General features: G+C 42.1%; 1 protein-coding gene across 3 annotated transcripts in view; it reads right to left on the bottom strand.

The window, feature by feature from the left end:
- Positions 1-15,222, bottom strand: part of ttc7a (tetratricopeptide repeat domain 7A) — a 54,269-nt gene that overhangs the window by 18,014 nt on the left and 21,033 nt on the right. For all 3 annotated transcript variants that reach the window (XM_034608693.1, XM_034608694.1, XM_034608695.1), the window contains 7 exons: positions 12,896-13,013; positions 12,122-12,179; positions 11,621-11,693; positions 11,355-11,515; positions 3,954-4,070; positions 2,393-2,505; positions 1,683-1,817 (listed from right to left, as the gene is read on the bottom strand). In XM_034608693.1, the coding sequence (XP_034464584.1) occupies positions 1,683-1,817; positions 2,393-2,505; positions 3,954-4,070; positions 11,355-11,515; positions 11,621-11,693; positions 12,122-12,179; positions 12,896-13,013 (775 nt within the window). The remainder of the gene's footprint in view (positions 1-1,682; positions 1,818-2,392; positions 2,506-3,953; positions 4,071-11,354; positions 11,516-11,620; positions 11,694-12,121; positions 12,180-12,895; positions 13,014-15,222) is intronic.

Genomic DNA, 15,222 nt, shown 5'->3' with positions numbered 1-15,222 from the left:
TGTGGTGGTTGTGGTTAACCGCAAGTGTGTGTGGTCCAACGATTGATCCTTGAGGTCCACCACATCTCCCCACCTTAAAGTCACATCTTTCCTGTTGAACAAACTGGAAGAGAGACAATCTATGACCACTGGACGGTCATAGACTCACTGGATCTGGATGAGCCAAGTATAATCAGTAGAGTCAACAAGGTGCATGTATTACCTCTTTGAATAGACCTAACTGTCTTTACTCTGAACACAGATCTAAACAGTGGATACAATCCATTTTTTAGGTATTCATTTTAACACTTATTTGTGGTTTTTAATAAATCATTATTTATGTTATTGTTGTCTTCTTGGCTGTTTGTTTTATATCTTTATGTATCCCCTCTATTTTACAGAACTTTGGTAAATGTCTGTCATTTATAAATGTTCTTTGAAAATCAATTAACTTGACATGACAGTGTCAGTCTGTCAGATGGGCAACTTATCCACCACTTTGATAGTGGACAGAACAATGTTAACACCTATTTGAATGGACTGTCATGACATTTTCAGACATTCATGGTCCTCAGAGGATAAATCCTAATAACTTAATTGACCTGACTTGTCATGTAGTACTACCAATGTTTTCATTTTTGTTTTGACAGAACCTCCTTTACAACTATCTCATAGTCAATCTGATCTGTGATGAAATTTGATGGTGACATTCATGCCCCTCTCAGGATTAATTGTAATCAATTTAGCACCTTCATCAGGTCACAATAAAAACATTTTTATAATATACTTTGTTATTAGTGCCCTTTAGTAATTAGCAAGCTTAATGGTATAGTCATGGTAGTGACTATAGTAAATATTATACCCGCTAAGCATGTTAACATTGTCACTGTGAACATGTTATCATCCTGACATCAGAATGTAGCGGTAAACCAGCTAAGAAGGTGTTTGACCCCTCTCACATTGCCAGTAGAGGACTTTTCCTTTCTGTTTTTTCCCTGGTGTGTCAGGTTCAATGTCATGAACGCATCGAAAAACTTTCTCACCTAGCTATCTTGCCAAATAAGCACGTTCATCCAGGGGTCATGTTTCCATCACTGCCAATCAGAGCCAGAACCCAGAGTGTCTACTGCGGAGTCATTTGACCCAGGAATGACTGCTGATTGAATCCACTCCCATAGACAAAAGGCAGATTGTGAGGTGTTAGTGGGTTTCTTGACCAGTGGAAATAGAGGCATAAAAGTCCAGGCTCATATACATCGTTGTCTGAAGGCTCTGCTGTTGAAAGGTTTTATTGCTGTAATCTTTCAATCAAAGACTGGGGAGAACTGGAAAGCTTAATAATTGTCTGAAATCAATGTTCTGTCCATTTTGCACTTCAAGATTGAGATTATTATTCATAACACCACTGCGACACACAAAACCATAGAATCTGATTACTATCGATTGCATAGCCATAGCTGTACAATTATAGCCAACGTTTTTACAGCTCAAAGTCAATAAACACATGGCCACAGTTTCCCTGTTCTCTCAGTTCAACGGCAAATTAACTCCGATGCAACACACACTGTGATTACATGGTTACTTGCTGACCCTGTAACAGAAATTCCTTCTTGACAAAAGGGAATTTCAAATCCAATTTTGCAAGAGATCCCAACCTTGAGGTTTGAAAAACTGTGTTATAGCCGCATGTATCGCTGTCTTACCAGCCTGCAGCCAGATGCGTTCCAGGGTGGTCCAGATGTAGGTGGGTCCTTGGCGACGGGAGGAGCTGATATCCGACACCTCAGAGAGCGCCGCATCCAGGCGAGACACTGCAACTGACGAGGGGCTCAATGAACCTGTGGAGGGAAATGAAGGGACGACAAGCTGTAAATGTTTGTTACAGATATTGAATGGAAACACACAGGGAAACGATAATTTGTCCCAGATAAATTGTACAAACTTTCAAACGCAGGTCAAGATTGACAAGACTGAGCATGAAGCAGAGATCGATTGTTCATTTGTCAGCAGAAAATAACAATGACTGAATCGAGCCGTGCTCGGGAACACGTTTGTTCTGCTCATTCTCAGAACATCAATACATTTCCTGTGACTGAATGAAAAGTGCACAGGCCCCTGATCCTGCTCCTATCACAGATGTGGAGGTGAGTCAGATCATTATTATTTAAACAGCCCATCTGTTGCCCAAAACTGGGTTGTGGACAGGCAAACACAGTTTTAATCCATAATAGGTCAAATGCCGGGGAAATTAAACTGACCGGCATGTTCACCTTCTCTCACTGGTATTTACCCAACACCAGAGAGGAAGAGTGATGTGTTTAACTTAAAAATAATCAATTCAGCATGTGGCAATCCAAATATGTGCAGAGGAAGTGCCCTCATTAAAAAGACTTAAACCAGCAACAGAGCAGACCGGTGGAGGCGTCCTGGAAGTCAGGCAGGGTCAGGTGGATGGAGGGTTTCCTGCCTCCGGGGCTGACCTCTGTCCTCTCGGCCATCGGCGTACTGCTGCTGTCATCTGTCTCACTGCAACACACATGCACACGCCAATGAAGACATGTGCTGTACTAGCATAATACATGAGCCAACACACCCAGTGATGCAAGCACTGATATACACAGCTTATACACAAGCTTCATATGTTCTTTTTAAAAATTACTTTATGTATGTGTATTTTGGAGATTTGATCAATCGCCTTATATTAAAAAAAAGAAATGTTCTACCAGTATCTTTAAAGTTATCCTCCATAAGGCTCCATCTGTGAAGCCAGTCAGCACTGAGAGTAAGGAGAACCAATCAGGTTTTGCACAGTACATGTGCCGTTTCACTGTTTTATGACTGTTTTATGTGAGTTTTAAGTGGAACTCAGCATAAAATTAAATCCCGATTAAAATATTTTGTATATTTTGCTGTAAATAATAATTCCTGCCAGAAACTATAGTGTGTATGCATCTCCATGTATGGCCTCTCTCAAATGTGAAAAAGGAATTGGAAAGCCAAGCTGTGGACATGTACACTATGTCGTTCTCCACCTTGTATCATCCTTCTGAGAGTCACTGCAGTCCGTGCTGGCTAAAAGTGGATGCTCAGTAGTGTTGGACAATGTGTCCTAGACCTCCTACGCATATATCACAGTTTTTGGGTAGAACCAGGCAGAAAGAAAACTGAGAAAGTAATGACATTTTGAACTTTAACAAAAACTAAAATTAATAATTTGATCAGAGAAAACTGGTAGCCAGCAGATGGATTATTATTTTATTATGTTTTTCTAGATGAAAAGCTGATTTTTATTATTAGCTTAAGATACAGAAATGTTATCATACATCTTTAAAAAGTATGATGCCCAATATCTCAAAACCACTCTCACAGATCACAGATAGAATCTTATTAACATATCATGATATAACTGAACAATGATATCTGATATTAGGCAACATCAGACCCATTTGTGATTTTGCTGGATAAACTAAACAAACGTGGATGACGTAAAAGATCAAAACATCCAGGCAGTTTGTTCAATATCCACAATAGCAGATTCAACAGACCTACATATCAGCAGCAGCCATCTTGATGTCATTTATCATATCAAACCTGCCCCATTATTAGATAAATGGTCGTGACTGGCCCGAACTGTTTCAGGACAAATGGAAATCTGTCTGAAGGGGGGCCACACCCACTTGTAAGAGCGAATACATGCAAGTTTACTGACTGGTCTTATCGCATGAATACACACACACACATGAACACACACGCACGCACGCACGCACGCACGCACGCACGCACACACACACACACACACACACACACACACACACACACACACACACACACACACACACTAATCAATTCAATCAATACTGCCGCAGCAAAGCTTCCCCCTCCTTTCTTAACATAGCAGTAAAAATACTTGAGCAGTGAAGTATCACCCAATGTTCAGTACATATGATACACACCTCTTGCATACCCACACTCACCTGGAGCGACTGACATCATAGCGGCTTTGCCACCGTTGCAACATCTCTTCACAGGTCTGCAGGGCAACAGCTGGGCCGAGCAGAGCCTCTTCAAGCTTTACCTTTGTGAACAGGAGACTGGAACACAAAAGACACACACACACACACACACACACACACACACACACACACACACACACACACACACACACACACACACACACACACACACACACACACACACACACACACACACACACATACACACACATTACTAATCCTTTTCAATGTTGTGGTACTTTTTTGTGTTTTATTGCCATATGATGAACCTATGTGATTAACTTATGTGCACCTATTGTACAGTAAAGTAGCTGCTGTTTCTGTACCTGAAAGAAATTCAACAGTAAACTGAATCGCCTGAAGGAGTCTTAAGTTGGATTCAAACGCAGTCTAACCTGTTCTTCTTGTCACTGATGCATATGTATACACAACATTCTAACAACTCTAAGTTTGCATGAGACAATGACTTTGAATGCTTGACGGTGTTCACTAAAAGTGGATCCCTGCAAATTAGCTGCATATCCCCAGTTGCTTATTTGGCTATGAAAATAAAGAAGCTTATAAATATGGATTAATTTGCTTGTGAAAGTGTTTGAGCCATGACAGTAGCTTGGTAAGTGCTTAAGACCATCAACATCTCACTGATGTATGTGGATTGAAGTACCCATGGATCAATAGAAAGAGAGAGGGGTAAAGATGGTCATCAACAACAAGCTCTAAGAGTGTATATGTTATCTATTTGTGGTTGTGTGTGTGTGTGTGTGTGTGTGTGTATGTGTGTGTGTGTGTGTGTGTGTGTGTTGCAGTGTGTTAAGAGGTTGCAGAGTACAGGCCATAGAGTGTCTCTGCTCTGCCCTTTTAGTTGAAGACAACTGGTTAAGTGATGTGGGAGTCTCTGGTGTGTGTGCATGTGTGTGTGTGTGCGCGCGTGCGCGTGTTTAGTAATTGCCAGAAGGGGCTCTCAGAGGATGCAGTCTGTCATGGGCATCACTCATCCATGAGTGTGAGGACAGAGAGAAAGAAAGCGAGAGAGGCACGGAGACTATGGTGTTTGCCAAATCCGACGCCTGCCTGCCTATCTGTCCACTGCCTCCCTGTTGAAGGCTCCTCCAATTATTCTGTACTGTCATGTCAAAGGGAGAGAGAGAGAGAGAGAGAGAGAGAGAGAGAGGGGGGGGGGGGGTGATAGAGGCGAAGGAGAAAGGGAAGGACGAAGGGATGCAGGGAGGGTGAGGATCAATAGCAGAGAGAGACGAGCCCGTGTCAGGAGAGAAAACTCTCAGTGAAATGCGCCTCATTACCAACTCACTACTTGGTGGAGTGGGGTGTGTGTGTATGTGTGTGTGTGTGTGTGTGTGTGTAGAGGGGGTGAGGAGAAGATGGAGGGAGGAAGTGTATGTGTGTGGGAGGAAGGGCGTTGGATTTTCTGACGTGTGGATGACAAGTGCTGCCGAGGGACTTTGTGTTAAGGATACGCCTGCCAGTAGGGGTCCACCAGAGTGTGTGTGTGTGATTTTGTGTGTCTCTAGGCTCCCCATTACCAGTGTGGCAAAGCGTTTAGAAGCATTTTGATGCTGTAAATCCATCCTAGTGTTGAAATGTGACATGGTGTGTGTGTGTGTGTGTGTGTGGGTACACATCATACAGTACATATTGACTTCCCACTGTCTTACATGCACAGTATCTACTGATACTGTATGATGACACACCAAAACTATGTTTACTCTAAATTGTCATAATATTCTTATAATTACAGAGTCTTAGTTTATGTACCTACTTTTGTCTTGTTTTTTTAAACACAAATACTGTTCTCATTGACTGTTATAAATCAAAGTCAGCACTCCCTACAGTAGTAACAAATTAAATATGAAAGGGAGGGATATGACACTTGACTCACTGGAAGACTGGAAGATGTGAAACATCTGTGCAGCTATGAAGGATGCATGCAGAATATTTGAGGTTGCATTACCAGTAAAATGATGGTCATCTTTCCATAAAATTGAGAAGAAGAACAGGGAGGCCTGTCTCTACTGTGAGCCTGTTTTCAATTAAGGCCATGTTTGACACTGTACACTGATTTCTTGCATAGTTTTATGCCATCGCAAATGTGTATAATATAAACTAATATAGCTAGTAATAACTGAGTTTGTATTATTGCTAATTTCTTTAACATAGATGCTATTGTCATTTACAAATAAATGAGCAATTTATTCTTGAGTTAACGTTAGGGACACTCAGCACATCCTGCAGATGTTTCATAGTGAGAGGTGTTATGTAAGAAAATGTTGAGTTGAATTGACAGCAGTTTCATACAGATCAAAAACAACGGCTAACTAGTACAGACTGCAATGGAAGAAACAAGAAAACATGAAATTGCAATTAACAGCAGCTAATATAGGAGCTGATTAGAAAATATGGAGTCATCTTGCTCAAATATACTTTGTTTGAATATATAAATTAAATCAATATTTGAATGTAAGTAATTACAGGCAATGATACAAGGCTTGTTTCTCTGTTAATGAGGGAAATATTTGGAAATTCCCGACTACTTCTTTTGCATTAATTCACATATAAGTCTGTCATGAGCACATAGTACCTGGTACATGATGGTAATTAATATCAAAATGATCTAAGGCATCTGAGGATAGTCTTTTCCACCTTGCAGCACCCGATCACATACTTGTGTTTCCTTTGCAGCTCCAGAAAAAAGTGGATTTCATCAAGATTACAGCACTCACAACTGCACATCAAATTACAAAGGCTGTCATTTCCACCCTCCTGGGAACGAGGCAGGCTCGTGCAGAGCCAGCATAGTGGCTGTGGATGGACGGCAGCGAGCAGTGTAGCTCAGTGGCGCCCAGCTAGAGTAGTGACTGCCTGCGTAAACTCCATTTAAAAATAGCTAATAATGTTCCCTTGAAAAAAAGTGGTACATCTACAGTATTACTCATTCTGCACTCCCACAGATCAGAGTGTGTGTAGTGTACACACACACATACACACACACACACACACACACACACACACACACACACACACACACACACACACACACACACACACACACAGACACACACATAACATACATGTACTTCATATAGTGGGGTCAAAAAGTCTGAAACCACTCCTTTTCACTTGAATGGGAATGAATAGAGATTAACACACACTCAAGCCTGTGCAGACATGCTTGCTTTGTGTAGTAGAGCGTGAGCCAGGCATGCATGTGCATGCTTATACACACACTGGCACAGATGCACACACATGCACACTTGCTCATGCTCCAACATCCCCTTAGATGAATGCAGAATCAAAGGCTGGGATTAATCATTCTCTTTAGTACAAACTGTAAGACCACGATCTCTCACTCTCTCGCTCTCTTACACACACACAACCCTCCCCCTTCTCTCCCTTTCTCTCCCCAGCTCTCTCAATCTGTAGCAGAATCACATTTCACATTGAAATGCATGCCTGTTTACTGGGTGATTAAAATTACAAAGAAAAGGAAAAAACACAGACGGAGAGATAAAAAAGACGAGAGCCAAAGAGAGAAAGAGATGGAAAAAGAGAGAGTGAGAGAGAGAGAAGCCGGGGGTAGAGGATGTGGCAGAAAAGGAGGAAGGAGAAATTCAGTATGCTACAGCGAGCTGACAGTTTGCTGAGGTGCAGAGAGGCAGCGGCTAACAAGAATCACACACATGCATGCGTACACACACACACACACACAGTGACACACAAACATGCATGTGCAAGATTACGATCTTTTACACATGTACACATCCCCCCCAGCATCACAACACACAAGTACACACACATTCACACACAACTGTCTTGGAATGCCTAGCACCTCGCACAGTACAAGCTTTGATCCCTGATGCTCACTCACACATCCAAAGCAAATGATATTCAATGAGCTTGTTACTGAGAAAACACCTCCTTTCATTATCCTCCCTCTCTCTCTCTCTCTCTGTTTCATTTTCTGACTCTGAGATCTGCAACTTGGCCTCAGCCCCAGCGGGTCCCAGGGGTATTGACTTATTCTGACTGGGTCTGGCTTCATTTTCATGTGCATATTGCAGGTCTGGGTTGGGTAAAGGCAAAAATACTCATATTAATCAAAACATGATGATACATTCTTTGAAATGCATACTGTTAATCTTAAACCCTGTCTGCATGTAAGTCAACACGCATGCACGGTTGTCAATTGGAGTCAATCATGCAGCCGTTTGATTTTATGCCTCTGTATGAATTCTGGGTCTGAGATTAAACATACAATGTGTAACTTTGGCTGCGAGGAGCCTCTCAATCAAAACAATAACAAAAGAACTAGTTTGACGACGTCTTGAAGCAGCGTGGGATCATGGGAGATGCAGAATTCACCATTGCAGATACCTGAAGTGGCTCTGGCGCATGTTTATGAATGAAGATCGATTACAGTTTTATTTCCTACTGGCTAACTGGCTAGCTGTGTGTTTATCTTTCATCATACATCGTTTGAAGTTAAAGCAGACACGGACAAAGCCACGGCCAATGTGGATATGACGTAGTTAACAGATGACCAAAATAAAACGTCCTGTTACCTTGAATAAAATTGGGGATTTTCTCTGGGTTTGAATAATGTTGGAAACATTTTTGGATAATGTAAGTACACAAGTCAACAACACATAACATAGGTTTAGTTGTTTCTAGACATTTTAATGAAGCTACATATTATATCTTTAAGTAATTTGTTTTAAACTTGCCTGTCCAACAGGAAGTTGGATGAACCAATGAGCTTGTGAGCTTGTTTAAGATGTGCTCCTCTGCGAGCATTTAAAACACATTTATTTACGACTTCCTAGAATTCACGCTTCATGAAAACACACAACACCACATTTGCAAAATATTTGTTATAATAATCCTTTCACAACAAGTCAAGGTGATTTAGGTTTAGTCTATTAAAGCTGTATTGGCTGCTAATGACTAATTGGTTAGCAAATTGGCTTTTCACCCTAACAGCAGACACAGAGCACACATCTAGAGGTATCTCTCTGCACCTGAGGAATCTAAATGAATCTTTTCTCTCTTTTAGGCTCTGTATTGATGTCCGTTGACTCCTGAGTGAAAAAGCTGGAACTTTAACTACTGCATGATAAACAGCGAGTTGCTAACTTTTATTAACTTTCGCAGAAAGAGGCTAAAACGCTCTCTGGAAATGAGAGGAAGTGCAGAGTCCCTTTTAGAGACACCGTTCACATTTCACACAGTCAATTAATTCATCATTAATATGAAAATATTGATTAGTGCAGCTTGAAGGGATCGCAGCCTTATTGTTAGGGCTGACTTTAAAGCGTACTATAGTTCTTCTAGGAAATTATGTTAATAGGAAGAGATGTCGTCTTAGTTGGCTTGGTAAGAGGTGTAACATTACCCCTATATAACTTTCTTTATGATATCCTTTTTATTATTTAGTATACAGTAAACTACACTTTTCATGTTAACTCAACTATAATGGACAGATTTATACAACAGCGGACAGGACCATTTGTTACACTGTAACTCTCTAGTCAGACAATTCCTTTAGGTTCGGTTTGGACTCAAATCTATTGGGTAAGTTCAGCCCAGGCTGATCCATATCTCTCTATCGATAAATCAATAAATCTGAGAGGCAATGATACAGACTTTCAGTAACAAGTCATTAATGCAGGTGTTCCATTCAGCAAATTATACATAAATAGATTTTGATCTCTCTCTCTCTTTGTCTCCCTTAGTCAATGTCTCTCTGCCACTCCATAACAACAGTTTGGGAACAACAACTGATGCTGCCTGCTCTACCCATATGACCTCATGGTTACTGGGGCGATGGGGATTCCTGGCGCAGAGAGCGTTTTGATTGGCTGAGCGCAGAAAAGAGCTCTTAAATGGGTCAAAGCAGTCAAGTGTCTCTACGGAGGAGGTGTGTGTGTGTGTGTATGTGTGTGTGTGTGTGTGTGTGTGTGTGTGTGTGTGTGTGTGTGTGTGTGTGTGTGTGTGTGTGTGTGTGTGTGCAATTGGGCATTGAGATAGAGAGAGAACAGATTTCATTTTCCAATTGTACATACAGTACTCATCAGTAAAGCCTGTGCAATTATGAAACCGTCATCTCTCCTGCATCCTCCCACACTGTCTCAGTTTTTCCTTCTTCTTCCTGTCAGGCTCTTACATCCTTCCTTCCCTTCATTATGTCATCAATTTTCTTGTTTTTCTGCATTTCCTCTCTCTCTTCCTCTCGCTCCTGATGTATGGATGTACCCCATCTGTGTGTGCAGGGGCCGTGGAGGCCAACACTGACCCCAAATGGTTGCATTATGAAATGCTTTACTGGGCTTTGAAATGAAAGAGAAGACGCATCAGAAAGATGATGCAACATGCTTCCATGTTATGGTTAGTGTGCAATAACTGGCCTGGATAGTTAATGGTGTGTATCTCTGACACTATAGCGCTTCCTCCACAGCTAATCAATCTGCTTTTGCTCAGTATGGCTGTCTGAAAACATTCTTGTGAGATTATGTGAGCATCTTAAACCACATTTTGGGGCCTGTACTATACTATACCTGTGCCGGCTTTACTCAATGACTCAATTTCAAGGTGAGAAATCCAAAGACTCACAAGTTAACTTTCAACCTAGACAAGAATAATAATCAGAAGGATAATAATTCAAAATATTCTTTGTTATGAGGATATGAACAAATCTACAAAATATTAAAATGTTTACATACGTTCGAAAGCAATTGGAATTTGAGCCCAAAATGTTATATTGAGTCCTTGAAGTTACATGATATTATGATGAAAGGTGAGAGATATCAACCCACAACACACAGGTTGAGTTCCTGCAGCTATGAAATGCCTTCAACGTGTCCCATAGAAAAAGACTAATTCCATACATGCCTCAAAATGCTGTGTTTTAACCTGCTTAGTGTAGCAGACTGGTGGGTTTATATGGTGAACGACTCAGATCTGTCAGGAGAGCAGCACGAGGGCCGGGGTCAGAGCTGCAGTGTTAAAGGGTAAGGGGGTAAGGGGGTATGAGGGGCATAGGTACTGCAAAGGCCTCTACTCTGGCACATCTAAATAAGGTGTTGAGTGTGTGTCTGCTTGGCCTCCAACAAAGTAGCACTGAGACACCCTATCCCTACGGAGAGGACTAGTTTTGGGACGGGGCCTCACTGCACCACTCACTGGAGCCACCCTCACACAAACACACACACACACACACACAAATGTGGAAAACGCACATGCAAAGTCTAAAAAGTACAGCGATCGTTTGGCACTTTATCCTCATTTCACCAACACCTTTACCCACATTTCTTATTGCGTGTGTGAGTGGGATGGTTCAGTGGGTTTTACTTGAAGTTGTCTGGGTGCTGGCTGAGGGCCAGGCCCACGGTGTCCAGGGCATGACGGTAGTGTTTCTGGGCGCTGAGCAGCAGGGTGAGCAGGTGGAGGGAGTGCAAGTCGTCTCCATGGAGAGTTAAAGCTGCCTGCAGGGGCTCCATGGCTGCAGATACCTGCCACACACACACACACACACACACACACACACACTGATCTAACTTACAATATGCAACGATTTCTGATACATAACTTGTCGATTCAGCAACAGATATCTTTACCTGGCGGACAAGTGCTAGCTGCAGAGCCAGGTACATAGCAATCTGTGCATCCAGGGGGTCTAAGGAGTGAGCCCTGAGGAAGAGAGAGACACGTCCCTTATGTTTCATGTTTTAGCAAAGGTTATATCACCAGGATACGTCACTTTTTTTTATCCCATTTAAACTCAAAAATACCAGGGTGCTAGTTAATAACAGTGATAAAATAATAAAAAAACAAGTTGGGCTGGATATATATATATATATATACTTACATTCATTCATAAATGCATATAATATTATATTGTGTTTTTATGATTATTATGTTATAGCTAACAAGAGTGGTGCCTTAAGCTACAAGTTAACTTAGGTGTGCTAATCATGACATTGACAGCATGCTCATGTTTGGCAGGTAAACATGTTCACAATCACAGTTTTGCATGTTGGCATTTTCTCATTAGCAGTAGTTAGGCCAACAGGCATCTGATCACTGAGAAACTGAAAACAGAGAGAACCAGGACGTACTTGCTCAGAGCCTGCAGCGCTCTCTTGTTGAAGTCATTCCGATCTGCTTTGAGAGAAGCTGTAGAGACACTCGTTTTTAGTTTTAAAATGTTTTATGTTGTATAGAATTGAAGCAACATGTGTTCAACAAAACCTTATCAACAAAGTAGATCATTTGTCATCCGTCTTTTGAAATGATCCATAACACACAAACACATATGCGTAAATACTGGCAACAGGGTTGGAGAACTAGCCTGGCAGGTACTGCTGGTATCCTAGCAACCTACCAGTGACAACACTCTCTGAAGTCCCAGCCAAAAGTACTCTGGCATGAAACTACAAGGAAAACCTCAACTGGACATTTTTACACATTGGTTTTTATATTGATTAAACTAAAAGGATAACATGTTCATTAATAAGCTTTAGAGTAACTGAAAAGTGGATTTGTAAACCTTGGATCAAAGGGCTTTGGCTTTCAACCAGCCAGGCCTAAAGTCTTCATGCCAAGCTAATCTGACCATTAGAGAGAAGAAAGTGAATGAATGTTGAACTATTTAAGATCTGTTTAACTTTATGGATATGGAAATATGACCATTGTTAAAAGAAACCTAGATTGACTGCCAACCATTCCCTGATTACCCGCCTTAATGTTTTGAAGCCTGCTGCCTTCACTTTCGAGACAACAGTGATTACTTGCATGACCACGGGAGGTTGTTTTTTTCAGGAAAGTGTGAACCCTTTAAAGCAAGTCACAGATTTGTTTGTTTGACGGTTTGTGTATTTGTGTATCCATACCATCAGAGGCCTGTAGACTGCAGCAGAGTCCCAGAGCCAGGTAGGCCCTGGGCAGAAGTTCTCCAGCTCCCTCCCCCATGGACACCACACTCTGGGACAGAGCCTCTGCCTCCTCAAACTGGAGGCGCACACACACACACGCACACACACACAAACATAAAGTATATAGCCTCTCCAGGATCAGCAACAGAAAACAGCCTTCACACACAAATCCAGAGGTAAAGAAATGCACAGCAGTTGTATTTCAAAGAATTCATGAAGAAAGTAAGAAATCACGTGACCTATAATTGATATGATTAAAAGGATCTAGGATCATTGCGAGGAACTGGACCTGCAACATTCTCGACATGGGTGTGCAACAGGAAAAGCAAGAGTCGTACTGTTAGACAGATGCAGCTGAAGTGCAGCAGGGAACGGAGTGTTGATGGCTGTGCCTGGTGTGAGTTTGGGCCGAGTAGATTTAGCTGAAGGACAACACAGAGTTTGCTGAAGGACACACACACCGACACACACACACACACAGCAGTAGACTGCGGGCGCTGTGTGGCTGAGCTGAGCCGTGGTGCTCTGAGCCGAGGAAAAAGTGTGTCACTCCGTGTGAGGTACTGCTGGTGGTGGGCAGGCAGGTGGGTAGGTGGGCATGGGGGGAGGAGGGGGGGGGGGGGGGGGGGGGGGGGGGGGGGTAATGCCTTTGACTGCATGCCAGCAGCACAGTGAGCCAACTGCTCTGACACCCTCCCTCCCTCCTTCTCCATACTCCTCTTCCTCCCATCATCCTCCCCCTCTGTTCCGTCTTTGTCTCTTTCTCTGACTCCACACAGCCAGCACACAATCACCAGTCATTCAAAACACACGGCCATTTTTGAATGGTGTGCAAGAAGAATATGTTTCTGTTGTCGGGTGAGAACCTTGCATCTGCAAAACTGCTCTTCAGGAATTTAGAAAAGGAGCTCCACTTTCAGTGTGTGCTGATGTCCTGGGTTATGAGAGGGTTCCATGTGCCCAGACATCCCTCACATTCTCACATATATGTATAAAGACATGAAGAAATCCTAAATAAACAGTCCAGACTGTCCAGTGGGGCTGCTGGTGGATAATGGTGGCCCATTTATGTAATGCCCCACTGCACTATGGCCACAGTGTCCCATTGTGATTAAGGCTGTAAGCTCCTTAGTGTCTCCGGCCTGCCATGATCTCCAGCCACTGACAGATGTGCTCCCTCCATTCCCCCGTTAGCTCCTCTTTTCTAATCTCTGACCCCTTTCTCTCTCTCGTTCTGTCTAACTCACCCTCACTCATTCTCTCTCTCTCCCCCCTCCACCCTAAATACCACTGTTGCTGTGACGCCCAGATCATGAACAGCAGGACTATCCAAGCTGGCCACGCTTCAGAGTGATGTGTATCTGCCTGAGTGACCCCAGTGTCAATCCCCAAACATTAGCGACACAGTGATGCTGTGCGATGACTTTCTGACTTCACGCGTGCACACACACACACACACACACACACACACACACACACACACACACACACACACACACACACACACACACACACACACACACACACACACACACACACACACACACACACACACACCTTCCCCGCTAAATATTGTATAACCCTCCAGCCGATGCACTACACAATTCTATGACACTATGTCACCTTTCAGCTTAACATCTTATACGTGTTAACTGAAGCTGTGGGGACAGGTCTAACTAAATGAAAATGAACATGCATGGATTACAGACATGATTGTCCGTGCTACTGCATTCACATGCAGATTATATCTCATTAGTTCCAGATGGAGAATGGATCCTTGCTACTGGGGCTGTAATCCTGTGGAATGTCAACCTTTATGTGTACCTTAACTTCTTCTGCCTGAAAACCATGTAATACGAAGCATTGGCGAGTTTTAACCACTTGACAGAACATGTCAGTGAGTTGTGTTAAAATGCAAAATACACAGTGTTAAGAGTCTATGGCCATGTTAGCGATTAGGTTGCACAGTGTTACACATGCACACGATAACAAAATACTGTAAAACAAAGAGTCTGACAGCAAAAGTTTCCAAAAATTTGTCGTCCAATTACTCTACAGAATTTCTTTGATACAAATACGAATACAAATACATACATTAAGCAATAGGATGTGTAAATTCTGTGTTTTTACATCGAATTCAATGCAATTTAACATTCAGGACAATTAAGAACAATTTCTTGTTATATCAATTTATGGATTACAACCTTTATTTGATCAAAATGATTTAGTCAATGGCATTTACAAATAAATTGTATATAAAAAACCTGTAAAATGATACAATAATA

The sequence above is a fragment of the Hippoglossus hippoglossus genome, chromosome 15 (genome assembly GCF_009819705.1).
Source record: "Hippoglossus hippoglossus isolate fHipHip1 chromosome 15, fHipHip1.pri, whole genome shotgun sequence".
Taxonomy (NCBI): domain Eukaryota; kingdom Metazoa; phylum Chordata; class Actinopteri; order Pleuronectiformes; family Pleuronectidae; genus Hippoglossus; species Hippoglossus hippoglossus.
Note: the sequence above shows the minus strand (reverse complement) of the source record. Positions and strands in the feature narration are given on the sequence as shown.